This window comes from Leptonychotes weddellii, chromosome 16 (genome assembly GCF_054177405.1).
Source record: "Leptonychotes weddellii isolate Sample4059 chromosome 16, ASM5417740v2, whole genome shotgun sequence".
Classification (NCBI taxonomy): Eukaryota; Metazoa; Chordata; class Mammalia; order Carnivora; family Phocidae; genus Leptonychotes; species Leptonychotes weddellii.
The window spans coordinates 2,546,297-2,573,810 of NC_138384.1; the positions used below are offsets into that span (position 1 = coordinate 2,546,297).

A 27,514-nucleotide genomic window follows, 5' to 3' on the forward strand; every position below is an offset into this window, starting at 1 on the left:
GAGCCACCTCCTGGCGCTTAGATTGACACACCCTACGCGTTAAAGGAATGATAGAAGCCAACAAACGCAGGCTGCCACGTTCTTCCAGTCCCTAGGAGATCCAGAGGCCACAGTAAAATCAAGGGGTGTTTCTCAACTCATCCAGCACCCAGGCTGGTCACCATCCCACCTGCAGTGAACCCCCCACTCTAGCAACCCGACATTTTACTTTTTTTTTTTTTTTAAAGATTTTATTTATTTATTTGAGAGAGGGCAGGAGGGAGAGGGAGACTCTGAAGCAGGCTCCATGCTGAGAGCAGAGCCCGACGTGGGGCTCCATCCGACGACCATCAGCTCATGACCTGAGCTGAAACCAAGAGTCCGAGGCTGAACGGACTAAGCCACCCAGGAGCCCCTACAACCTGACATTTTAAAGTGTCCACAGCTGAGGCAGACGCACACCCAGGTGTGAGCACTTGGATGTCTTCCTCAGAGAAGAGGAATCACATCCTGTAGGAGCAATCAAGGCTGGCTTCCAGGAGGAGGGGGCCTCTGGGGAAACAGAAAAGGAGGTGGGGTATGTTGGAATTGGCGGTGGGCTCGGAAAGGCCAGGGGCTTCTTCACCTCGGTAGCCCCAGCGCCGCACAAACGCCCCTGGGAACAGGCGCTCAACACCGAGTTGCTCTACAAACCAATGACAGCCCAGGAAACACGCCGGCCTCCCCCGCACGTCCCTCCACTCTGCCCGCGGAGACGCACGCGCATGCCCGCCCCGGGCTGTTCCCTCCAGGCCTCCACGGCGACGCAACCGCCCCCCTCGCTGTCAGCGCGCAGGCGCGGCGAGAGCGCGCGAGCGGGTGACGTCACTCCGCGCCGGATTCGGCTTCTGGAGGCGTCGCTCGCTGACTGCGTCGTCATGGAGCTGAAGACGGGTAAGGACCCGCGGGAGAGGCGGGTGGGGACCTACCTGAGGGGCAGGCAGGGGGCGGGCGGGTGAGGGGCCGCCAGAGACCCACTCGAGGGGCAAGAGGGGGGCGGGCGAGTGAGGGGCCGGCAGGCAACGGGGGCCCACCTGAGGGCTAGGCGGGTGAGGGGGCCGCTAGGGACCCACCCGGGGTAGGCGGGGGGCGGGCGCGTGAGGGGCGGCCGAGGACCCACCTGAGGGGCAGGCGGGGGTCGGCCGGTGAGGGGCCGCCAGGGACCTATCTGACGGGCGGGACCACCGGACAGGCGGGAGGGGACGCGGAGGGGACTGAGCGGGGCTCGGGGGTCCAGCCGGCGCCGGTCTCGGACCCTGATGTGCGACCCTGTCGGTGGAGGGAAGATAGTGGGGAGAAGAGAGAGGACTAGAGCCGTGCCCCTGGTGGTGTCCGTGGCCCCGTGCCGATCGATCGTAGCCACCACCTGTGAGGTCCGCACTAGCATACCCGCGGTGCGGCGAGGAGACCCAGGCTCACAGCTGGTGGCGGGGCAGGACTGGAAAGCAGCTTAACTTCGCCGCCGGGCCGCTTAATCGCTGTCCTCTGAAATGCTTTCCAAGGCCTCGCTGTGCCCGGCCCTGCCCTGCCCAGGCGCTGGGAACACTTGCTTCATTGCGCCCGGGCTCCAGGGGGTCACCCTCTGTGGAGAAGAGCTTTGGTGATTGTTGCGGGGTTGCTTGGCAAAGACAGCACCCAGGACCGAAGCCCACGGTGAGCCGGAGCCTGTCAAAGCCAGGTTCCACAACCGGGAATAAGTGCGCTTCTGCCCTTACCAAGGGTGCAGCCTGTAAACGGCTCGGCTCAGAGATTCTGCTCGCTCAGATGCCTGCCGACCGCCGGCACTGAGCGCAGAGCTAGAGGTGGAAGTGTGAGTGAGACCCTGGTTGACCCGACAGAGCCACAACCTGTTGGGGGAAGTAACTAGGCAATTACACACCGGGGTTCAGGCATTTCACGCAAATGTATGTTGCCTTTTATTCCTAGTCATTTCCCGTGTTTTTGTCACTTTCCCAAGGGCGAGGAGCTGCCCTTTCACTCTCGCTGCTCCTCCCAATCACCATTATCGCTTTCTAAATGGGAGTCACTCAGATGTTTGTGATTAATTGATTCTCCAGAGCAAGGGTCACAATTTCTTAGGTTTCTTGTGTCCCACACGGTATCCTGCAAGGTGTTGGGAATGTTGTAGCACCCGTGGGTTATTAGTGAAAGTGACAAGTATATTAACCTTATAGTTGTATCAACATGATTGTGTTTGAAAAAAACAGGGTGCTCTGGGTTCCTAAAGGAGGGCAGCTGCCTGTAATGTAACTGGGCTCTCTGAATACCTACAGGGGGATGTGGTGCGTCAGGCAGACCTGAAGGGAGAGGAGGTACCAAGGTGTGAAAGGCACAAAGAGATGGGCAGGTGTGTGGAAGCAGGGACCAGTAACGCTTGAGCCACATTTTGAATCCACCGCGAGCAGTGATGGAGGTGAGGCTGAAGTGGGCAGCAGGGCATTGTCGGCTAGAGGTCCTTGTGACCCTGTGACAGAGGGATCCCCAGGCAGTGGAGCAGAAGGCGGGGGTGCTTCCTGGAGGTGGTGCTGAAGCCGAGCCTTGAAGAGTGATGAGGGTTTATCGAAGGGACAGAGAGCTGAGCAGATTTGGCAGCAGACACCTTCAGTGCAGAGCTCCCAGGAGGAAAGAACAAGCCAAGTGCTGGAAACTGCCTGTGTCGGCCTACTCAGGCTGCGTCTTACAGATGTGTGTTCCCTAAGCACACCCAAATCTGCAGTTTTGATATCTGGAATGGCTTTAAAGCACAGCTAGGGACAGGAGGCCTGAGAAGTGTTTGTAGTGGGCTCCAAGAGGCTCTGGGACTGGGCTGCATGCTGTGCTGAGGAGATCTAGGCCTAGCCAGAGGGCGTAGGCAGTGGAAGCCTTTGGCTCTGGGCCCTTATGCCTTAGGCTACACGTGGAGAGTTAACAAATTGAGGTAAAATGGGCTGGTGGCAAAGTGTACCTCGGTAACAAGATTGGAAGCCACCTGTTGCCCTTCAGAAGGGGACTGCCTGAGTAAATTTTGGCCTGTCCCTACAATGGAATACCGTGCAACTTCACAAAAGAACAGAGGTGCTCTTGTATACCACGTGGGCTGATCTGCAAGATATTTGGCAAGAACACCAGTGTGCAGGACATTGTGTGCTGTGGAGTGTGCCACATTAGGGAAAGGACATGACAGGGAGTGTCTTCTGTGTGGGCCAGAGGTACCTGGGGGAAAATTCATGAGGAAAAAAGGGTGCGCTGATTGCCCTGGGGGAAGAGAGCTGGTCCCCAGCAGGCACCGAGGAGAGAGGCTTGTCAATATAGTCCCCTCTGCATGTTTTCAAAGTCCATTTATGAAAAATAAAATTTTAGAATATAATTGATTCACATGATTCAAAGCCACACAACTCAGAAATGTATGGTGAGAAGCCAGCTGCCAGCCCAATCGCACCACCCATCCAGGTGATTCCCAGCAGTTTCTGGCCCTGGGCTGCTCCCGTGGGTCACTTTTCAATATCCTGCACTCATTGAAGGGAGACTGAGGACCTGTGGGGTTGTATCTGCCCCTCCTTCCTACTCAGGTGATGAGAGGTGCCGCAGGCACACAGAGTACATGTAGAACCTCACATCTAGCTGTGGTGCACATTGGGTTCTCTAAAGAGGTTGTCTTTCACTGCCAGCTTCGGAGATGCACATTCCCTAAGCCCTGTGCATGTGTCCCTACGGGGACTTTCAGATGGTGCAGGGTAGTCAGCACTCCTCTTCACCAGCGGTTAGGGCAGGTTGGTGTTGAGAATTGACCAGTCACTGAGATGACCTCATGATGAGTTCCTTGCCTCATGATTCTCAGTGCTGGCCGCATGACAAATTGTTACGAAAACAGATCAAGTGGATAAAGTGATTTGAAACAGACTTCTGTACAAGTACAAGGATATCCTTTAGGACCAACAGAAATGAAAATTCAGTGAATATTTTAAAAATGTGTCTTTGTGAAGGTGCTGGTTTTATGTTTTTCCACCTAACTGGAAACTGCTTTTTATAGTTCTTCACTCCAAGAGGAACACATGATTAATGCAGATTTTATTAAAACTGCTCCAATCAAATTAAAGAATATTTGTTGACAAAAAATGCGCTTCTGAAGTTTGGTATAGAATAAGAAATTGCTATACTAATAAAGGGGATTGTAATTGGTAATCCAAAATAATAGGTGGTTTACAAAGCGCTTAGGTTTAAGGCAAGCTTTCTGGGTTTACAGTCTGCATGCACTAATCATAACTATGTCAAAACTAATTAGACCAAGGATTGCAGTGCGTTGACTGATCAGAATGTGCGTTTCCCAGCAAGGACCTGAGGAAAGCTTGGGTACCTGGCTCGCTTTGCATTTTGTTCTGCTGCTCCTATAGCTCAGTAGAGCTAGGTTAAACACCTGGGTTGTCTTGAATTTACTCTGTTTTTGGACTTTAGCAATTTGTTGTGAGTTTATCACTAACCCTGATTTTTCGCCATAGAGCTGAGAAGCCCTGGATTGGTCTGGCGTGACAGAGTGCTGAGGGTGCAGCTGGAGCAGGCACCCAGCAGCGCCCGGCCTGCACATGTGGCAGGACTCCTTTCTGCCCCGTTAACTAGTCCCACTCTTTGTTGCCATAGGTGTTTCCAAACAGGACATTCGTGAACAGATTTGGGACTACATGGAATCACAAAATTTAGCTGATTTTCCCCGGCCTGTTCATCACAGGATTCCCAACTTCAAGGTACTGAAGCATTCCTGGAGCATTCAAAAGGAAAACAGGCTATTCCTGATTGAGAGAGTTAGTAACGCACTTAACTGTCCTGCTTCATGGTGGATCCGAGTTGGGTGAACAGTGAGTAGTAGTGCAAAATCCACACCACTGGCCCGCATGTCCTTTGTGTTTTGAGATGTCCCTCGTCTGTGTTCCTTAACCTTCACTACAGCCTCTTGCCTTTCTGTGCAGGGTTGGTGGGTTGGTCATGTTTTGCCACTTGACATGGAGTAAGATATTTGTCCTGGCTGGAAGCATGTTATTGTTGTAGTCCCTTTTCTCAAAATTGGCTCCCTTAAGAACAGCAAGGAGTGATGCCCTCTGAGAGGAGGCCTGGGCCAGCATCTTTGGACAGCGGAAGGCCTCGCCGGTCCCTGATTGATGATTCCAGGCCTCAGTTTCCCCACTGTTCAGAATAGAAGATAATCAAAGATGTCTGTTTATGACACTGTTCATAGGAAACAAGTTTGCTTGAACGAGTGAACATACACAGCTCATAATTTCGGCATGCGTGTTTTCCACAAGGAAAACGAAGTGCTTTTTGAAGATACACTGGTTGCTCTATCCGGCCCAAAGGGGTGTGGCTCATTTACTTGCCATCATCCCCCATTTTGGCTGGACTTTATCTTCCCATTCATGGCTTCTTGGAAACAAGCTCCCACCCTTCTCTGGTCCTCAGCTGAGCTGGTTCTGAGGCCATCCTGGGCCTTTGAAAAACTTGTTTTTGTATGTTTTTGTTGCTACTTTGTTTTGCTTTAGTGCTTGTTATCCCAGGGAGAGAAATATACATGAAGTACAGGAAAAAGAGAAAGATGCACAGGATCAGTAAAAAATGTTTAGAAAGGAACCAACTTGGAGAGGGGTGGGAATTCCAGGTTAGTGGTAATATACTCCTGTTTTGGGCAGTTATTACACAGCTATGTTCGTTTTGTGAAAATTCATCAAACTATACACTTTCTACACCTTTTTGGAATGTATGTTTTATTTTGGTTAAAATTAAATTGGGGCTCGCTTTCTCAACCCCTTTCTACCCTGACTACTTTCCCAGACTTCTTTGGGTGACTCCTAGATCTTGTCTCAGACTTAGTGCACCCCACCTGTCTGAATGAGATGCTAGACCAATCTGCTCCTGCGTGCAGTAGGCCCAGGATCATGCTGTCCGGTCAGTAATGTGCAATTGCATTTGAAAACAGGGTGCTTCCCGTGCTGCTGAGCATTTCCCACGTTTGCAGGCGTTCAAAATGGCCAGAACCATTAAAGTCAATCCTGATGCTCCCCAGACAAATGCTCGCTTCTTCGTCCTCGACGTAAGTGCAACTCTGTCTGTTTGCCTAACTAGGGCTCTTATCTGGCTTGCCAAAACATCAGAGACCTAGAAGTTTTTGCCAGAACACAGGAAGTTAAAGTGGACCCCGATAAACCGCTGGAAGGTGTTCGCCTGCTGGCGCTGCAGGTAATCCCATTTTCCTAAGCCAGAGCCCTGGCCACTGATAAAATGCATTCTCCAGGTGCCTGGCAAATGTGTGCAACTCATATATTTAGAAGGATGGTGCTTCTGACTCCCTCCCACACAGAATATACCCTCGGAGTTTTTTTTTTTTCCAGGAAGAGTCCAGAAGTCTTTAATTTGTCAGAAGTCATGAACGTTCCTAAATTCAAAGATAAAGGACATTCACAACGATGACCTTGAGGCACTCTTTAATCTGATGTGCTTCATCAGAAGGGAAAGGTTATGGTTATTTCCTTCTGCTACTTTTTTTTTTTTTTAATTTATTTATTTGAGACAGAGAGCACATGAGAGGGGGGAGGGTCAGAGGGAGAAGCAGGCTCCCCGCCGAGCAGGGAGCCCGATGGGGAACTCGATCCCGGGACTCCAGGATCATGACCTGAGCCGAAGGCAGTTGCCCAACCAACTGAGCCACCCAGGCGCCCTTCTGCTACTTTTATATTATAATTCTTTGATACTTGATAACCCATGAGTAAGAAATCTGATGGAGTCCCCAAAATTTATAAATCAGAACAGTGTTTCTTAACTTACATACTTAGGCCCCTGTTCAAGGAAAAAAAAAAAAAAACTCCCCGAGGGTTGCTTTAAATTCACTAACTAAATTTAATAAGTATAAACAGAAAACTTGGTATAAATTTAAATGTTCATAGCTCTTATGCAGCTGTAAAACCACAATAAACCTGTAAGTTAAATACAAACAAAACTGTACAAGCAGGAACATCCATATATCAGCACTGATTTATTAACAAAGCTGCTGCTGCTTTATTGAGACAACTTACTGTTGATGATATGAATCCAGATCTTCAGAGTTCCTCCTTAGGCGACCGACCACGCCTTGTGTGGCCGCTCAGCTCTCCCTCAGCTCCTGGGAGGCCTTGGTCACGCAGTGCACCTTGCAGCCTGTGTGGAGAAGGGAATGCCAGAAAATGATTTTACAGGGAACGAGGAGGGTGTAGGGATCCTCCTCTGGTTCTTTCAAGGATTGTGTATAGGGGATTTTGTTTGCTGATTGTTTGCTGATTGCTGTTCAGCCCCAATAGAAGCCTCCCAATCAGGCCCTTCTGGAAGCATTCTTTCTTGCCAGCCATATTTTCCCCATCAGTAATTCACTTTAATGAACTAGAGGAAATAATAGCAGCAGAGAAGAGCCCGAAGTGAGTGGTTGCCTTGTGTGAGGACAAAGCTCTGTCAAAACACTGCACTATATTACCTCATTTAATTCAGCCAACAACCCTGTAGGAGTGATCTCTGTTGCCATATGACATGGAGTAAGCTAGACACGGAGAGGTTAAATGACTTGCCCAAGTCCCCCATTTGGTAATGGTGGAGCTGGGATTCCGACCCACACTGTGACTCCAGAGCCAGTTCTCTGCGTGTATGAGGTTCTTACCTGTCAGCCCATCAGAGCACAAATCAAAGCCTTGAGTGTGTTGGAGATTAGTCAAGACATCCTGTAGGAGGAGTGCAGCCAGGTAGCAGGATGGAATAGGGTCCTCACTGTCTGTTTATTCAGGGGAAAGAAAGCCAAGCTTTGAGAATCTGTTGTATTCCAGGCTCTCTGCTGGGCACAGGGATAATAGTGGTGAAAAAGACATAAAGACATGTGTGGTCCTTGCGCTGTAGGGCTACAGAATCCTCTGTGTTTCTGGAAATGGAAACTTTAGTGGTTTAAGAATCACTTGGGAAGCAGGTAAACCTGCATGCTCCACAGCGCACCTAAGTGTAGACAGGGATCCCAATGCACATGGCCACAGTCCATGCCTGGGGACACAGTGGCCTGTGCTTGGGGATACACAGTTTCCCAGGCTCAACCCCAGACGTTCAGTAGGTTTCTAGAGTCTGGTTTTTTTTTTTTTTTAAAGATTTTATTGGGGTTTTTTGTTTTGTTTGTTTCTTGCTTTTTTTTTTGAGAGCACACACAAGTTGTGGGTGGGGGGGCAGGAGGAAGAGGGGGAAGCAGATTCCCTGCTGAGCAGGAATCCTGATGCAGGGCTTGATCCTGGCATCATGACCTGATCCTAAGGCAGATGCTTAATCAACTGAGCCACCCAGGCGCCCCTAGAGTCTTTTCAATAAACACCCCTGATGGTTCCTTTAAGAACCACTGGCCAGGCCAGCATTTGCCAACCCTGGCTGCATGTTAGCACCACCCAGGGAACTTTGAAAATTATCTCTTGCTGATGTCAGGTTCTGAATCAGATGCTCTGAGTGGGTCTGCATACCCACTGCTCAGGTGATCTAAAGTACAAGCAGCTTCCAGAAAAGGGAGCAACCATCATAATGGGCAGTACACCAGAATCTTCAGACTGTGAATGAACCCAAACCTTTCACACTCCAAAGGAAAAGAGCACATGGTCATGACTTGTGTTGAAATATTTCTCTCATGGCTTTAAGTAAGCCAACCTGTGATTTTACAGGTCTTATATTGGTCTCAGGCTATCATCTCCTGCACAAAAACTAAAATATACTCTTTTTTACACCGAAAATTTTAAAATTTTACAATTGCCTCATGGCCTGCCCCAGCATAGTCTGCAGAGATGCCTGTAGTGGTGGTTCTGGAACTTTCCTGGGCATCAGAATCACCTGGCAGGCTCGTGAAAGCAGATTGCTGTGCCTGCCCCCAAGCTTCTGGTCATTCCTCACAGGTGTCCAGGGGCTGCACCTGCTGGCCAGGGGCGTGCACTTTGCGAATCCATGCTCTGGGACTCACAACAAGGTGTTTGGGAACTAAATAGAGGAAAAGGGGCCTGTGGACTCAGGTCAATGCAAAATATCGATTATAATGAGTATTAATCTCTGAGACTGGAACTTACTGAACAGCAAACTGGTTATGAAGGCTTGAGATCATGCAATGCAGGTTTCAAACAAAAGCGTTGTGGGCACCTGGGTGGCTCAGTCGGTTTAGCTTCTGCCTTCGGCTTAAGTCATGATCCCGGGGTCCTGGGATCAAGTCCCACATCGGGCTTCTTGCCCAGCAGGGAGTCTCCTCCTCCCTCTCCCTCAGCCCCTCCCCCCGTTCCTACTGTCCCTCAAGTAAATAAATAAAATCTTTTTAAAAAAAGGAAGCATTGTAACTGTAGTATGTGATGCTGGGAGGGGAGGACACAGGAAAGTTCTGGTTGGAATTCTAATGAGAACGGACGTTCATTTGGATTTACATTGTCACTTTGTATCTGTAGTGATTTTGAGTGGCAAGTAAAGTAGAATTCAGGAGTTTGACAACTCACTGCCTCTTCATCCTAAGTGGGGTGGAATAGTGGCCCTGAGTAAGATTGACCACCATACGTTATTTAATTGGGTTTGCAAAGAAGTCATTTCCTTGGCACACACCAAAAGATGCCAATAATAGTCACTTGCTTCTGCCCCTGAAATGCTAATATACACAAGTTTTCTATGTTTAATTTTGTAATTTATTGATTGTCTTTTTTTAAAAGAGCAAAAAAACATTGTTGGTCCCAACACCACGACTGAGAACGGGGTTATTTAATAAGATCACACCACCTCCCGGGGCAACTAAAGACATCTTGAGGAAATGTGCTACCTCTCAGGTAAGTGCAGGAGGCCGCATCACCCAACAGGAGAGCGCTATTCTCAGCCGAGACTTCTGGTGAGTTAGAATGTGTAAAATACACCACAAAATTGAAATTCATTTTTCACAAAGCCAAATGAGTGGAGATGGCAAAGTATTCAGCAGTCCTATCAGCAAAGGAGCCAAGTAGAAAAACCATGAATGCATGTGTTCCATTTGAGTCACCCAGTTTCTCTTTTGCACCAACTTGGCAGATTGTAATTTCCCTTTTCAAAATGAAGAAAAAATGAGTTATCGGATGGTCTGGCACCTTCTGATGTTAACGTGTGCCGTAGTCTGGTGGCCCATAGCATTTTTTAAGTGCCACCAGAGCAACTGGGAACTCAGGAATTTCCAAAATACTTGGATTGGAAATTGCCTCACCAGTTCTGAATGATGGTTTTAGTAATTCGGTGATGTGGTTTTCTTGAGCGTTTACAATGTAGTAAAACTGAAGTTTATAAATACATCATGGTGCCCTGTGGTGGCATTTGTCCTGTATTTTGCAGATAAAGAAATAGAATTTGGTGATTTTTTTCAGAGTCCTAGAATAGATCGTAGGTCATTTGATGCCTCATCTATTGGGAATAAAAAATAGGGCATCAAGATAGGGTATTAATCTTTTTAAAAAAGATTTTCCACTTAAGTCTGATATTTAAAAATTAAATTTTTATTGTTACTTATTGATAACCTTCTTCCAAAAATAGAATTTGATACAGCTTTCAAAAGTACGTGTAATAAAGTAAAACAATAAAATATATGTAGAAAAAACTGCAAAGGGAAAATGAGAAAAATAAGAGACAGTCATGGTTCTGGTCGGTGTTCAAAAACGCAAACTGTGTGACCGTCTGCAGTTGGCAGACGCGGGCCGCAGACAGGAGCTCACATTTCCCAGAGCCGGCAGGGAGTGTGATCAGCGGTTCCGGAGTCGTGGGTTTGGGACGGTACCAGCGGTTCCCTTTCTGGGGTTGAGGTCCAGGTCAAATGTATCTGAGGGTCCATCACAGGGGCCTGTGGTGGTTGTAGGGGTCTGTGTCCCCCTTCACGGCATCCCCGCCCCTCTGAAAGGTGACTGCCACGTGGTGTGTTGGCAAAAGTTCCCCGTGACGCGCCAGCACCGGCTGGTCCCTTACACGTGCCCCTGAAAGTGTGGCTGGGCCCGGGGTAGAGCCGGACCAGCTCTCGCGGCTGAACTTCACTAGGGATTGAGCCGCAGAGTTCGGGCTCTGTCAGCACATGAGACACTGGAACCTGAAAAGGACGTTTCTGTTTTCTCGATGGCACAGGGGAGAGAGGCTTTTAGGGCCTCTGTGCAGCTGCCAGTCGTGGTGCAGTCGTTATCTACTCTGCCAGAGCTTAGCGGCAGAGATACTGCCCCCGTGTGGGTCGACTCTAGGAGACTCAGATGTGGCCTTGCCTTTTGGCAGAGAAGTCTCTGAATTTGTCCCTTAACACCTCTGCCACCGGTACGTCCCAGCCACCTGTGTGATCTCGGTGTCTTTGTATTCTCTAACTCAGGAGTCGTCCAGTAACCACCTCTCTGGGCACACAGAAATGTTTATCAGCTGAGGTTTTGTTGAATCAAACAGGACTTTGGAGAATCGGGGAGACTCCTGGTTGCTCACACTCTGGCCAACAGAGCAGGTGAAGCTGACCGAGGGAGGGAGGAGGAAGTCTGATGGATCGAGTTTCAACACAGGGGTCTGCTCACCAAGGCTGCCAGGCACCAAGCCCATTAAAACAGGGCTGAGGATGTGGGCCGTGGGTGTGAGATGCCAGCTGCATGGCCATTGTGAGATTAAGCAAAGCAGGCCTTCCCACCATGGGGCACAGTGGGCCTGTGACTGTGGTCTGACCGCTGAGAGCCCCAAAGCAACCCCCTGTACTGATCCCATAAGTGACTTGTCATGTGCTTGTAGACGAGGCATAATACCACATGCCGTGACCCTCCAGTGCCAGGCACTGGTCTGTACAGTGTCCTGATTTGGCCCTTAGATTGACCTGTAGCCCTTGTTATCTGAGACTCGTGACCATATCAGCCTCCGTACTCTGTAAATACAAGCCTCAGTTAGTGTAAACGTGTGTATTTTCAGTGCATTTTGGTTGAACAAGTAATTTTTCAGAAGTGAAGCACACGTGCAGGTAACAGCCCCAGTGTTTTATACGTTATTTGTCCCACACTTTGACTGACCACGTCGTAATGTGCTAAATGCACTACCCCCATGGTCTCCTTCCCTTCCAGCACCCGTCCGGCAAGGCAGTGGCACCTCTGTCTTAGAGGTGAAGAAACTGAAGGTCAGCTTCCTCCTCTTGAGGTCACGGGGCTAAGAGGGATCTGGACCCGGTTCTGTGTGACTCCTGAGCCTGTGGTTTAACCACTGTGCTCTTCTGCCTCGTGGGAAGAAATGATTTGCTCAGTATTGTGAACTTAACATCTTACTCATTTGTGCTGTCAGTTCCAAGTGGCATCTTTCCTGGGGAAGAAATTGTGGGAAATTATCCTAAGATGGTTTCTGAGCCATGGTTTTCCTAAAATGCCATTTCCACAACGCCGCGTGTTCATTGTAGGGCATGGGTTTGCCTCATGCAGGAGGTTGATTCAGACCCTGAGTGCTGCTCGCCTGTGAACTGTGAGGTGCGGCCGCCGCTCGCTGCCCAGGAAGCATTCAGGCCCACGTCTGTGTTCACAGGGCGTGAGGAACTACAGCACTCCTGTGGGCTTGGATTCCAGGGTTCTTGTGGACTTAGTTGTGGTGGGGTCCGTTGCTGTTTCTGAAAAAGGTAAGATTAAAATCCGAAATTCCTGGATGTGACCTGCAGCTTGACGTTCTGCTGTCTGTTCATCTTTTAAACACTGAAGGTAAGTAATCTCAGTTTTCCGGACACACATCTGTCCTCTGAAACCACTCTATCTCTCATTCATTTTGAAGAATGAACGCAGTCCCTCACACTCAATACCTTCACAGTATTTTCATTTTTCTTAGGAAAAATAAAGTGAGATCGTCTCTCTTCAGGTGGTGAAAGCTATTTCCTCTATTCTTAAACTACCTGGAACTGGAGCTGGATTTATTTGTAGTATGTCAGTAAATAGTTGGTTTTGGAGAATCTCCAGGGAACAGAAAAACGTTAGGCTCTAAACCTTGTTTCTGGTAGGGAGCAGCAGCCTCTGGGCAACACAGGGTGTCCTGAGCCTGCCCGGGGAGGCCTGGTGCTGTGCCGGTCAGGCAGGTGAGGGGGGAGGGTGTCCCACGCTGCTGCCTGCCCTCTGCCCTCTGCCCAGCCGCCTGCAGGACTTGGGCCCCTGTGGTTCCCCTGGGACCTCTTCTGCCTCTGCTGCTCTACTCCAGGCCTGGCTCGACTCTCTTCGGAGATGATCTGGTTATACTGCTGCTTATACTGCCACGGCTCAGTGGGTTCCACGAGAGGTCAGCCCGTCACAGACTTGCGCCTACACAATGTGGTTTGGGCCCCCTGCTGGGAAAGCATTCTCTCTCCTTCCCCTCCAAGAGGAAGAGGACTGTTCTAAGATGCCTATCCTTAAAACTGTCCCTTTGGAAATTAACCAGCCAAAGCCAAGATCTTCCTTCAAGAGAGGTTTCTGGTTTCCAACAAGTAGTTGATGAGAGATGCTCTTAAGTCATTCATTCCAAACCCTGAGTGTCATGTTTTTAAATGTTGGCCTTTCATATCTTCACCTGGAGTATATGGTGTTTGCCAGCTCTTTGCGCTAGTACGTGAGACATTGTAGTGCTTCGTTCTTTGCTTTCTCTGTATTCTCCGTTACAACGCTTTATCTGTGTTATCAGGGATGGGTTCCCATGAGCACATGTTCCCTGGGTGCCTACTGTGGGCCAGGTGTCAGGCCAGCCCTGGGTGGTCTCTGCCTTGGGCCCACAGTGAGCCGGAAGAGCAGACACAGCAGCTGTGCTCTGATATGATGTGCTCGGTGCTACACACAGAAGTCAGAACTGACATTGGTGGGGGTCATAAGAGCCGCCCTCGGGCCCTGAGCAGGGCAGCGTCTCAGAAGTGACCTCAGGGTTGGGTGTTTTGGAGAGAGGTGGAGCAGGAGAGGACTTTGGGACAGAAGCGGCAATGTGTTCACATAGGATGGTCCTTCAGTAGGTTGGGGTTGGCTTTTCAGAGACCAGGAGCCCAAAGGACAGGATTGGGGTTATACTCTTTTGACAGTGGGAAGTTAACAAAGAGGTCTTCTTTTAAAAGATCAGGAGTTTTCTTTCTTAGCTGAGGGTATATGAAGAAGAAAACAGTATTCTATAAATGTCATCATTCAGATAACCCCCAATTAACACAGCAAAAGTCACCACGCGCACGTGTAGAAAATTGGAATAGCACAGAAAACACCACCTGTGCTCTTCCCAGATGCCCACCGTCGGCGCTTCCTTGTGTTGACACCCACAGATGCCTGTGAGTCCACACATGTCTTGCATTCTCTGTGCGGGTTATGTTTGTCCTGGTTCTGTTTTCCCAGGAGGGGCAGCAGCGCATACAGCACTTTGTGCCCTGCTAGATGATGTCTGGCCAGGGTCTTTGCCCATCCCTGCAGACTGATGGGCACTTAAGATGTCACCAGGGTTTGGTTTTGGCTTTTCCCTTACAGATCACACTAAAGTGAGGTGTAGTCTTGTGGTAGAGTTTCTTTGTGCCTTCGAGGGCCATCCGTGGGATAACTCCAGCGGAGGAATTGTTGAACCGAAGGGTGGACTTGAAATCCTGGTGGCTGTTGCCAAACAACTCCCTAGAAAGGTTGCCTACCTCACATCCCCAGCACCATACACCTCATGTCTCTCCCTACTCCCTCGTGAATAACTAGAATCATCAAACTTCCGTGTTTACCAATCCAGTAGTGAACAGTGGTAGTTCATGTGCCATCTGATTGGCCTTTAATGGTGAGGGAAGGTGGTCATTGCTCACGTTTGCCGCTCACCTGCCTGCCTCTGTCTGCGGACTGTTCTATCCTTTGCCGTTTCTCCTCTGCACTGTCTTTCTCACGTTTATTTGCTTGCATGATTGGAGGTTGGTAATTGTAAAAGGAGCATGACAGATGAGAATCTCAGAAAGATGCATGGGCAGTGATGCCTTTGGTGAGGATGCTGATGCTGATGTTAAGCAGAAGTTAGAATTTCTGCGGCGCCATGGGCTTCCTGATGGCAGGATACATTGGTTCTTGTGGGAGCCAGAGGCATTGTCATGTTTCCTGTCTTGCTGCATTCTTACCTGCTCTGGAGCTTCTCATGCAGCTTCAGCTAAGACTTCCGTGGTCCCCACCTAGGAGTCCACAGTATGGGACTAGCTCTGCCAGACCCAGCCCTCTTCCAGGGACTGCTGGACTTTTCAGAAGACAAGGTGATGTCATCTTAAATCACGTATTCCTGATTTTAATTTTTATTTCCCCTCCAAGAGAAATTGATTAAAAAGGTTTTGTTTTTAGTAGGAATTTTTTCTTAGTCTTTTTAAAAACTACTCTTTTCGGGCGCCTGGGTGGCTCAGTTGGTTGAACGGCTGCCTTCGGCTCAGGTCATGATCCTGGAGTCCCTGGATCGAGTCCCGCATCGGGCTCCCTGCTCGGCGGGGAGCCTGCTTCTCCCTCTGACCCTCCCCCCTCTCATGTGCTCTCTCTCTCTCATTCTCTCTCTCTCAAATAAATAAATAAAATCTTTAAAAACAAAAAACAAAAAAAAAAAACTACTCTTTTCATTGCTTTTAAATGTGGGTTCTGCTCACATAAACACAGGTTCCATTTCTTTTTGTAACACATCTAAGAGACTCAAGCTTCACATCAGCATGTGCTGACCCCTGTATGTATGCAGCGTCGGCATGCCCCGAACCCCACTGTTGAGGGCTGCCTGTGGGCTCACTGTGGAAGTTTCTAAGGAAGTGCCAGGGATATTGAGTCCAAGTTTCTGCTTCTGCTGTGACCCAATGAAACATTTCCTCCTGAGATACTGACGCTCTGCATGTCTCTTAGGCTGGAGAATTGGGAAGGGAGAAGGTTACGCTGATCTGGAATATGCCATGATGGTGTCGATGGGAGCAGTCAGCCAGGGGACGCCCGTGGTCACCATCGTCCATGACTGCCAGGTGCTGCCCATGAACGGGCCAAGCAGAGGCTATTGCCACACCCCCCTGAGCGAGTGGGTGGGGAGGGAAGGAGACAAACTGGTCTCTGCCTTCATTCCACGTCTGCTGTGAGTGGTGATCAGCCAGAGCTGGATCTGTGTGGCAGTGAGGCCTTATCCCCATGGGTCTGGTGAGCCCTTTGCTTCTACTGCACGGTGCTTTGAGCACAAGAGCCGCATTCCCTGTCAGCCCCCTCACCCACTTCTGTTTGACCAGGTCATCGACATACCTGAAGCGCTGCTTGAGGACCACGACCTAACAGTGGACTACATTCTCACTCCGACGAGAGTCATTGCTACGGGGTGCGAGCGCCCAAAACCAACGGGAATCTTGTGGTCCAAGGTGGGTCCTGTGGCCAGCAATGGCCTATAGCTCAGAGGCATCTCCTCTTGTGTGGTATTCTTTGGCATGGCAGCTATCCCTAGGCCCAGCATGTCTGTGCATTAGAATCATCCATAAGCTTTTAAAAATTCACCTCCTGCATCACAGTCTCCAGGCACAGGCCCAAGAATCTCCTTTGCAAACCTGTGGGATTCTGATAAGCAGCCAGGTTCAAGATCTTCTGCTGCAAGACACCAGTTCTAGATGGCAGAAGGAACAGTCCACTCAGAGGGCCAATGCCTTGACACCCTGTTTGCCAGCGGGTTTCATCTCTGAGAGCTGTGTCCCACCATCCTGGCCACGACAACGTACTGTCTCATCAGCTTTTCTGTTCTAAGTCCGACTTGTCTTGCTGTGACCTGGGTCTCCAAGCAGTACCCACAGCCTTCATTAGCTGATGCCTTTGTGACCCCTATCTGCAAAACAGTCAGCAGTACACGTTACATTAGTCTGCAGAAGGAGTTCGATCCCAGAGGCCAGCCTATAGGTTATGATCCCGCCCGCTGGCAAGCAGCCAGAGTTACTGAGGAAACAGGGAGAGTTGTGCTTCGTTTGGATTGAAGCTGTTGTTCCATGTCTTCCGTTCCTTAAACCTGAATCATCAGAGTTGGATAGCAGCCTTCCCTTGGGCATGGAAAACCAATAACATCCAACTCCAAGGTTGACACCAAGATGGAACACTGCGGCACAGTGGGCCTTTCCCACAAACACCACAGCAAGGCGGTTTGGACCCCCTGGGGCCTGTGCTCCTCCTAGGTTAGCCCCAATAAAAACGGAGAGGAGGAGCACGCATGACCCAGAAGCGAGCGGATGGGTCTCTCCGGGTGCAGGCCCAGTGCCATGGGGAAGGCATTGGCATCCTTTTTGAATATTCAGATATCCCTTGGTGTCTTTCGTAAGCACTTGGGTTTACCTTGGAAGTCGGGTCCACAGCTTCTCCTTAAGTGAATGCTGCTACGTGGGTCACAGGAGCGAGGTGGCATTTGCTCACAGCTGAGGGGATGGGCCTGGGGAGGCTGCACAAGGGGCTAGTCACGGTGAGGCTGCAGGTCCCCCAGAGGCCAGCACTTCATAGACGAGGGCCGACTGCAGCCCACCTTAGGAAGATTCCGGGTGGTCTCTCCAGGAAGAGGGAGAGAGGTGTTTTGCTTTGGGGAATAGCCAGTTACCTCCCACTGATTTTAACAAAAATACAAGAATAGCAACAGATGATGTTATTGGTCATGTTAGGTGAAGAGACTCCCTCTATGTGAAAGGAAACCACACCAACCAGAGGTGCCAGCGACACGGCTGGCCACACTGTGTGCAGCCCGTCAGGGCCAGCACTGTTCGTTGACATCCCAACCGTCTCGCCCTCTTCCTGGAACATCTCATCGCTAGTGAGGCCTGGGCCAGAATCACAAACTCTGAAAGTGCCATTTCTTATCTTGGGGTCCTGTGTTTTTTGTTCTTCCACACCTGGGCCTCCCTTTGCATGAATCATTTGAAAGCAGCGACTTTCTCCAGCCCCTGGGGCTTTTGTTCTGGCCTCGCTACTTATGCAACCAGAGTGAATTTTCATCGACATTGGGAAAACCATCCCTGAATTCCACTGAAGATTTGGGGAGGGGTGGGGGAAGTTCAATGCTAGGGTATGGTATTATTTCACATGGACTCCTTGATACACATTGGCATATCCTTCTGTGATTTTCTACCCATAGACTTATTATCGTGTAGATATTAGGATCCCAGATTTTGCCTCTTGTGTATTTTGTTGGAATATATGGATTCACAGTTCCTTCTAAACACTGTAGACCTCTCAGATGAAGGTTATGAAATACATACAAAATGTATTAATTCGTTCTTACTGCACAAAGATTGTGCAGCATTTGACCCCCTGGCCTTTGTCCCACCTTCTCAGAGATGTGCGTGGTGTCCCCGCCAGGGGACCAGGCTGCTACGGACTCAGCTGTCCACCTGTAGCTACTTCGGACAGTGGGCTTCCTCAGCCCACCTCCTGCTTTTCTCTGCCTGTGCCTTGTGGTTTTAAAGACAGGAGACCAGATGGGGCAGTGGTTTATTTATTTTTAAAGATTTTAATTACTCATTTGACAGAGACACAGCGAGAGAGGGAACACAAGCAGGGTGAGGGGGAGAGGGAGAAGCAGGCTTCCCGCCGAGCAGGGAGCCCGATGCGGGGCTCGATCCCAGGACCCTGGGACCGTGACCTGAGCCGAAGGTAGACGCTCAACGACTGAGCCACCCAGGCGCCCCGGGGCAGTGATTTAGAATGAGCTTAGAAGCCGCAGCAGCACGTCTCAGTCGCTCTATCTGTGACCTTCGTGCACCCTCTGCAAGCCCCCCATTTGTTTATCTCTAAAGTGGGGTGCTGTCAGTGCTGACCTCACGGGCAGTACACGCGACGTGCCTGGGGAACTTGGCCGTTGTCACCGTTGTGGCTGTCACAGGTGTGAAACGCAAGTCAGTAATTGTGAGAAATGTACCTGGACACCGTCGCTGTGGCAGAATCCTTAAAGTTGTCCTCTGAGTGGTTTACTGAGCCAAGACGGGGCCTTGCCTGTGTGTCTCCATGGCATTGTGTTATCACCGTGTGCCCTTTACTGCCTCTCAGTGAAGGAGAAAGAGACATTCCTTCCAGAAGGTGCGTCTGCTGTGTTCATATGGGGTCCTCCTTTCCCTCAGGGCGGCGTCTCACCTGGTGTGCACCTGATGACCTGTAGAACTCTGGGGGACTTGGCCATGTCTGAGCTATAAGGTGCCATGACTGCCCCACTTCATCCACAAGCTGCCTCCCCTGAGAACCTAGAACTCCCAGAGCCCCCCAATCCAGCAGGTCTACCCTGGTGAAAGGACGTGCTTTCCCCAGGATCTCCGCCTGGCTGGTGCATTGTGTAAGAGACCTGGCCACTGAGGCATGTCCTAAACCTCTGGGCCGCGCTTCCAGCTCAGGTGGTCGTTTAGTCTCTGGGACAGTAATCCAGATGTCCCTGCCTGTGGACAGCCGTGTGTAAGGTGATCTGCAGTGGCTCAGGAGCCATTTGCCTGCATCCCTTAGCTCTGGCAGGAGTGCATTGATGGTGGCTAAAGTCCCCAGCAGCTAGCTTCCGGCAGCTCCCCCACAGCGCAGTCAGTTCCCAGGGCTGCAAGGTGTCGGGTGAGTCACGAGAGAGCAGCGAAGCATCCTCTCAGGAGCCTGGCTGCCTGCTAGACCCACATGAGCACCTGGAAAGCAGCAGCAGAATGGAGCCCTCTGCTCGGGGAAGGCGAAGGCCCTGGGCTTTCCTAGACACACACAGCCCCACTGGGCTGAGCCTCCGGACGGCCAAGACCCATACCTCTTCTATTACTTCCTGCTGAGCTAGAATGAGGCAGAGGGAAGGTGAAATACTTATTTTAAGAATGTCCTGGAGACATGGTCAGGCAGCGGGGTGTGGCTGCAGCCCCAGAGAGACCCAGGGCACCCACGAGACTGCTCCTTGCTGCCAGAGCCACAGATCAAAGGTCTGCTTCCCAGCCCCCTTGCTTCCCACGGTAACTGTGGAAAAGGTACCATCACTGATTACAAAGGAGAGCAGTGTGACACCATTGACCAAAACCTGGATGTCTGCCTTTCTGAATTATTTTCTCCTTGCTAAGGAAATGGGATCCTGCCAGGGTTATTCTTTTGTATATAGACTCAAAGAAACGACTTTGTAGCATCCACAGCTGTTTGGGAGGGTTGTTCCCAGATGGTCACCATGCCCTTTTGATTTACTTGCTGAGAATGACAGATGCCGTGAGAAAAAGGATTTGGGAAAAGGACTTCTGTGAGGAACAGCCGTTCTGGGACATTGACACTCGCTTTCCGATCCCATATATTAGCGTTGTCTGGAAATGACAGCCAAATGTGATCTGACACCTACCCACAACTGGGCCAGCAAGTTAGAAAGGCTGATAACTTCTATAAAGATTCACTATATTTGACCCAGTACTTGAACTTCTAGGAATCTGTTCTAGAGAAATACTTACAAATTTAGATAGAGATTCATGTGTATCCAGTATAATGTAGTGCCTTAAAGTGTTGCAACCCTGTAATTTAAGTGCATACGGTCTTTTTAAAGAGTATTTAATGGCATGAGAAAATGTTTATGGTGTAATAGATATTAAGTGGAAAAAACAGTATAAATTTATATACGTTTGGTATATCATTTTGTATTCATTATGCTAAAACGTGCATAGAAAAGAGATGGAGGGGTGCCTGGGTGGCTCAGTCGGTTAAGCATCACCTCTTTCTTTGGGCTCAGGTCATGACCGCAGGGTCGTGGGATCGACCCCTCCCTTTGGGCTCTATGGTGGAGCCTTCTTGGGATTCTCTGTCTCCCTGTCCCTCTACCCCCTCCCCCCCAAAAAAGAAAAAAAAGGTGGAAGTGTATCCGAATATTAACAGTAGTTATCTCTGCAAGCTGGGAATTCAGATTTCTTTTCATTGTTTTCCTTTTTTTTTTTTTTAATTTTATTTATTTATTTGCGAGAGAGAATGAGATAGAGAGAACATGAGAGGGGGGAGGGTCAGAGGGAGAAGCAGACTCCCTGCTGAGCAGGGAGCCCAATGTGGGACTCGATCCCAGGACTCCAGGATCATGACCTGAGCCGAAGGCAGTCGCTTAACCAACTGAGCCACCCAGGCGCCCTCTTTTCATTGTTTTCTAAATTTCCCACAGAAACTATACACTTTTATAGTCAACACCATTCAGTAGAGAAAACAGGACATTTGAAACCATTTTCCAAGGGCAGCCTTCTGCCCAGGTGTGTTTGCCTCCAGTTCCACAAGGAGCCTCCATTCTCTGCACACTCCTAAGTGGTAAAAATGAGAATCCAAGATGCATGATGGTTAAAAGTGTGCCAGTTCCTAGAAGTCATGTGCTTGTGCATGGCGGTGACACTGGACCGTCCAAGCTGCTTGTGCAAAGCACATGCCTGTGTGTGAGGTGGGCTGCGTGGGCTGCTCGTCCCCATGTGGCAGACACTTGGGTGTGGGAACTGAGCCTGGAGCTGCCAGGCATGAACTCGGCCCACACTCAGCTCTGAACTGGCCCAGCCGGAGGGGACCTCACTGCTCTTGTGGGCCTGTCTGTTACGCTGCCCCTCCCCCTGAAGAGCATAGGATAGGCAGGAGCTGTGGTTTGCAGATGGAAGCTGGCATCTTGTTGTGGCAAAGGTTTTGAGGCGATCGTGTATACCAGAAAATAAATAGTTTTTCTTAGTGACTTCCATGGCCACTCCCAAATAGCACCGTCTGCTTGATTGTTGGCATGGTCTGAAGCAGTGATGGTGTGTGGTCGTTGCCCTGCTGGTCCTTCAGCACCCACAGTAAAAGCATAATTATAAAGGACTAACGCTATGGGGGCTATTTTATTAGTAAGTGACACTTTTGATCAGCTGTGTGCAAAAAGATGTCTTAAATGAGCCCTGTTATCATTAAGAGACACTGTAATTGGAAAGCAAACGAATCCTGCAAGACATGAATGACATCTGGAAGACCGTGCATTCACTGACTCTCGGTGTATCCTTGCATGCTTACTCTATCGAATGATTTCGCCTTGGTCGTTGGGAAGTGCCGTATCTAAAAGTATTTCCGATCAATGAATGATACACATTAGTCTCATGCAAGACAACTAATAATTTCTGTAGAAGTTGTGTTTCACATTAGAAACACTGACGGTGTTCCTGTTTGTTTGCCAGCAGCTGCCCAAACATGTCCTGGCATTGTAGAATGAGAGGGATTCTAAAGACCATCCCTCCCAGTCTCTGTTTCTTCTGGTCAAGTGAAGTGAGAGCCAGGAAAAGCAACGAAGCCAGTGGGTAGTGGAGGCAAGATCAGAACTGGGGTCTCTTCCTGGGTTGGCTACAGGTGTCTTGAGAGTGAGATTTCTGATCTGTATTGGGTTTAGCATGTATTTCAAGGGGATAGGATTTTTCATTTAATCTTTACAGAGAATGTATATTTATAAATGACATCTGTAAACATCAGAGAAGAGTGGTTGTAGCGCATAAAAAGAAAATCAAATTTGCTCTATACTATTTAATGGAATGGTTAGAGAAAAGCAGAAATATTTTTTTATGTTTGATTAACGGGCAAAATCTTTCATTTCACATGGCACACTTACAGAACATAACAAATGTTCCTAATTGCTAGCCAGGAAAAACAGCATAGCCCTGCCGCGAACTGTCCTGAGTGTGAAGCCAGCCCATCCAGTTGGTGCACAGAGGCCTCTGTGTGGCTGTGGGACCGCCATCAGCCCAAGCCACTCCGCAAAGAGCACAGAAATGGCAAGCAGCTGAGAAAGTGGCAAAAGCCACCTTGTAGACAGGGAGATTTTTCCATTTAGAACTTGAGGGTGCAGAAGCATGAGTTGACATTAAGCTTTGTCATTCCTTACCCAAAAAACATCCTGCTCTTGAGATGAGCAGTTTTACGTAAAAGTGACGCATTTGGCCATTTCCATTTCTAAAGATCCGTGTGTGTGTGTGTCAGTCAGTGTGATGGTGCTGTAGGCTGGTTCATAATCTGTGCATGGTTAAAACATTCTTGTTATTCAGCTGATTATAGTTTGTCCATGTGCCAGCTCAGGATAAAGTAGCTCCCTGTGATGTGCAGAGAAGGATGTATTTTTGCTTCACATGACATGTTTTAAATGGATTTTAAAGTGTGGAGCCTTGCCCTGTGGACTGGGTTTCCTGAGAACACTTGCTTTGGCCTGAGGGCACCCTGTAGTTCCACCAGGCAGAAGCACATGGGAGTTTTAGTACTTGGGGCGGTCACCCAGCCAAGACAGCTCCGAGCGGGTGCTGGAGGAAGTGTGGTGTTTACCAGGGTGTTTGTCCTCACTGCTCTTGTCTACTGCTGTCACAGGGGAATGACATTCAGTTCTTCCATAAAAGAATGTAGTCACATGGTTCCTCTGATTGTAATTACAATTTTAAATCTGATCGTCCTTTCTAAATACTAGATGTAGTAACTTAAGATATCCTTAGGAGTCTAATTATGACCATTTTAGGGGCACCTGGGTGGCTTAGTCAGTTAAGCATCCCACTCTAAACTGGTCTTAGTTTAGGTTGTGATCTCAGGGTTGTGAGTTTGAGCCCCGAGTTGGGCTCCATGCTGGGCATGGAGCCTACTTAAAAAAAAAATAATCTAATTATGACCAGTTTAAATCTGTTTTGAAATACTCTGGAAGGACACAAGAATCTGAACTCTTTAAGAAGGTGGACTGGGGGTGTGGGAAGGAGTTGGTTGGCTGGACTTAGATCATCTTCAGGATTCTTTGGTACCAGAGCCTCTTAGGGTATTGGCCCATGAGCTTAGTCATCTTTGGATGAATCAGTTCAGAAGAATTGCAGAGGGTCAAGTGGAAGAAAACTTCCTTTTGATTAGGAAAGAGTAGCTACATCGCCTGCGTATCTCCAGGGCACAGGCATGGTTTTTGTTTGTTTCTCTGCGTCTCAATAATGGGAAACATTAGAAGGAGCAGGTCTTTCTTTAAGAAGTCTATGGCAGCCAAGCATCTGTGTGCTACTCTGAAGACCCCAGTAGACGAGTGCCACCTGCAGAGGCTTCTGATGTGGCCGTGCCTGGGAGCAAGGGCACTGTCCATTTGGAGAGGGCTCTGACCCAGTGGAAAGGCTGTGCCAAGGTGGAGAGTATTGGTCCACTTAGTGCTAGGAGAGAGAACCAGGTACTAAGTTAATGAGGGGGGCACCTGGGTGGCTCAGTCGTTAAGCATCTGCCTTCGGCTCAGGTCATGGTCCCAGGGTCCTGGGATCGAGCCCCGCATCGGGCTCCCTGCTCGGCGGGAAGCCTGCTTCTCCCTCCCCCACACCCCCTGCTTGTGTTCCCTCTCTCGCTGTGTCTCTCTCTGTCAAATAAAAAAAAAAAAAAAATCTTTAAATTAATGAGGATCAGGAGCCTTAAAGTTTGTGAGAAGGTACTCGAATCGACTGTTCTTAGGTGTTTGAGTTTCTTTGAATCTTCCTCTGAATCACTGATCCAACATTGTTACTAGTTGAGCTATTTATTTTTAGAGGAAAGTTTTACCTGTCTAACTCGTATGCTGATCTTTATTCTGATTTACCCATGTTTGTGGGAAGTCCCATGTTTGGACCATTGCCTGCCTTTTGGTAATTGGCCATTTTCAGGCTTTGTGCCCTAAAGAAGGACAGATAGCATCTCTAAAGAATGAGGATCGCTAAGAAGGACTAAAACAGTGTGTTTCTGTATCTTTTCTGCCGTGTGATTCCTCAAGTGACAGAAGACCGGTTCTGCCCTGGGCTGCATTGTCCAGGTTCAGCCTAACCCACAGGGCCGCACTGTGTGTGGCGGCCACACCGGGCTGGGACCATCAGCCTCCACACTGCAAGCTGGATGGATCGAGGCAGCCCTGTGCACGCAGGCCCCGCCTGTCAATGCCAGTTCTCAAGGACCGGAAACCACCTCACGTACTGGGGTTCTTCTACTGCCTCCTTTGTTGTGCAGGTTCCCAAAAAGCCAAACATGTCCTTTGTATAGGAATCCTGTCCATTGAGACTTAATGTTTTATATAGTGTTACCTTGCAGCTTGATGACGTGTTGCTAGAAATTGTTTTCAAACGTAGTGCTCTATTTCAGATTTGCCTTGTTTCTGCATTTTCAGTGATACCTTGAAAGGTTTGGTCCCTGAGAAATGCACCTCCAGTGAAGATGGGGAGAAGGAGGCGGCCAGGTGGCCCTGTTAAAGATCCCATCCCACCCAAAGGCATAAGTCGGGAGACGGGGGCAGGCATAAAGGCAGAAACCCCAGTTATTCTGGAGGTCACCAGGGGCATTGCCACTTGTGACCGTGTAACCCTCCTTCCAGTAACCTTACTTACTGCTGTCCCTTCTGCATAGGAGGCCTTTGGTTTTCTGCTTCCTGGGCCTCCAGGAGCATAGAGAAACCATTCCCTTCCTGCCAGCTGCCGTGGCACGTCAGGCACAGTCCAGAGGCAACAACCCAGGGTGGCTGTGGGGACCCCATACTCACTTGAGCTGGGGCAGCATGGGGGCTGGGTCACAGTAACTGATTAAGACAGAGGGGTCCTGCTTCTCACAGGGCCAGGTGGGACCACTGGTGCGGCTCGGCAGAGAGACTCCTTAACCGAGTAGAGGCAGAGGCCCCTGTGCGACTCTGATTTCTCTTCCCTTCTGACCAAGTTTGGACACCTGGAGAGTAGCTGGAACTGCTTTGCTTTTTCAGATCAGCCGAGAGGTGATGGGGAAAATCCCAATACTCAGAAGCCTTCGTTACCGAGAGAGGCAGGCTGGGAAAGATGTCTCCCTTCAGGATGAGCCCCGGCACCTTCTGGGAACTGGCAGCCAGCAGCCACCTCCCCTGAGCACTGTCAGAAGACCCGGGGACCCACACCAGCCCGAATGCTGTTCGGGGCAGGGGGACGATGGGCCTTCTAACACTGTTTACATTGGGAACCTTCCCCGGGACGCCCAAGTGAGTGAGCTGAAGAGAGCCCTCCGAGAACTGGGTGCAGTCCCTCAGAGGCTCACGTGGCAGGGGCCACAGCGCAGGGCCTTCCTCCACTACGAGGCCCCCACCTCAGCCCAGCAGGCTGTCTCCTGCTTGCAGGGCTTGCGCCTGGGTGCTACTACCTTGAAGGTGGCACTGGCCAGGCAGCAGAAGGCCGGCGACGAGACAGGCAGCTGTGCAGACGAGCAGTACCCTGTCACTCGGCTGTCTCAGACCTGTGAGGATGTGTGCCGCTCTGGTCCCCGTGGAACTTAAGGGGCCTGTACTCGGGACTCGGCAGAGGGTTGCTGCATGAGCTGCTTTGGGCACCCAGTGCTTTCCAGGATGTCCCAGCCTTCTGTCACTGCCCGGGACCTCCTGATGAGTAGGAAGCTGGCCATGAGTGCACTGTCGGCACGTCCAGGCCCTGCTCTGTCTGGGTCCTTCAGCCTGCCTGCTGGGCATCGTAGCCATGCTGGCTTCTCTGTGGTAGTTCAAAGGCTGTGGGGAACCGAGTGGGTGATGAGCAAGTGGCAGTAAACAGTGACAGCAGTTGGGAGCGCCTGTGCTCTGGAATTGGGAGGTGGGGGGGTTAGTGGGGAGAGGCCCTAGCAGGAATCAGATGCCAAGCACAGCCTGCTGTCCTTGGATCCTTGGTCTGGTCCGACTGTAGAGGGAGAGCTATATTCACAACGCAGAAGCCAAGTCCCCTGGCTGCAGACTGCTTGTCACAGCGCAGTGCTAGTGTCCGCGATGGAGGGCCAGTCTGATGTGTGGGTGGCACGCATCTCACTTCTGTGCCTTCCTTGCCCTTCCAGCCTCCCCCCGTCTCTGGGTGAACACCCTGCACTCCTCGCTGTCTTGTAGGAGGTACTGGTCGTGGAGAAGGCAGTCCCAGCCTACGTCACAGACAGTGACAGGTGCTCACACGGATTTGCCCAATGCCTGATGTTTCTTGGGTTTTTCCTCCATTTCTCTGTACCTAAAAAACAAAACTGGATTTTGGCTGAACTATGCTTTCTAAACAGAAGTGCTTTTGCAATGGATCCTGGGCAAAAAGTCAAAGTAAGCACTTAAGTGGAGATTCTATTTTCTTTTTAATGTATGTGTGTTCAAAATTTTAATTTTTTCACCACAGGGTCTTACTGAGCATGTTTTAAGCACACGGTCGTACTTCAGGAGGGTATGCCTTGCATGTACTTTGAATAAAACCTTGAGGCACTATCTCCCTTTGCAAAAGCATTTTATCCTTGGTTTTATAATGAAAATACTGTGGAGATGTCAGAAAGTCAGTCTGCCCTCAGATTGCTCATTAAGTGCAGGCTCCTTTCCCCAGGCGTCATGAATAAAACGAAGGGCAGAAATATCTGAAAAAGAGTCCAGCTCCTCTCCTTTGGGCTTCTTGGGCCCACTCTTCTCCGCCTGAACCATCTACCCCATCCACGTGGCTGGTTCCATTTTGTCACCCGGCGCTCAGCTGAGAGACATCAGAGGCCGAATCTGGTCATCTAACTCCTTACATTTTGGTTTTGTTTTGTTTTTTTTTTCGGGGGAGCGGTGCCTTGTTGTTTTTGTTGTTCTTTTTTTTCATAATTTTTTCCTGTATTTGACATATTCTTGTTTAGTCGTTGTTGAC

The 27,514-nt window shown here is 49.7% G+C and overlaps 1 protein-coding gene across 4 annotated transcripts; it reads left to right on the forward strand.

The window, feature by feature from the left end:
* The first annotated feature begins 834 nt into the window (after positions 1–834).
* On the forward strand, positions 835–27,102 carry MTHFSD (methenyltetrahydrofolate synthetase domain containing). Of its 4 annotated transcripts, none has more exons than XM_081806276.1 (8): positions 835–912; positions 4,633–4,736; positions 5,960–6,073; positions 9,708–9,821; positions 12,532–12,622; positions 15,831–15,943; positions 16,199–16,324; positions 25,615–27,102. In XM_081806276.1, exons 1-8 carry the CDS (start codon positions 897–899, stop codon positions 26,152–26,154), a joined length of 1,218 nt encoding a protein of 405 aa, XP_081662402.1. In that variant the 5' UTR covers positions 835–896; the 3' UTR covers positions 26,155–27,102. The 4 variants fall into 4 exon arrangements, with proteins under 4 accessions (XP_081662402.1, XP_081662401.1, XP_081662403.1 ...); XM_081806275.1 differs by lacking the exon at positions 5,960–6,073 and adding an exon at positions 6,106–6,219; XM_081806277.1 differs by lacking the exons at positions 835–912; positions 5,960–6,073 and adding exons at positions 1,361–1,671; positions 6,106–6,219.
* The last annotated feature ends 412 nt before the right edge of the window (positions 27,103–27,514 follow it).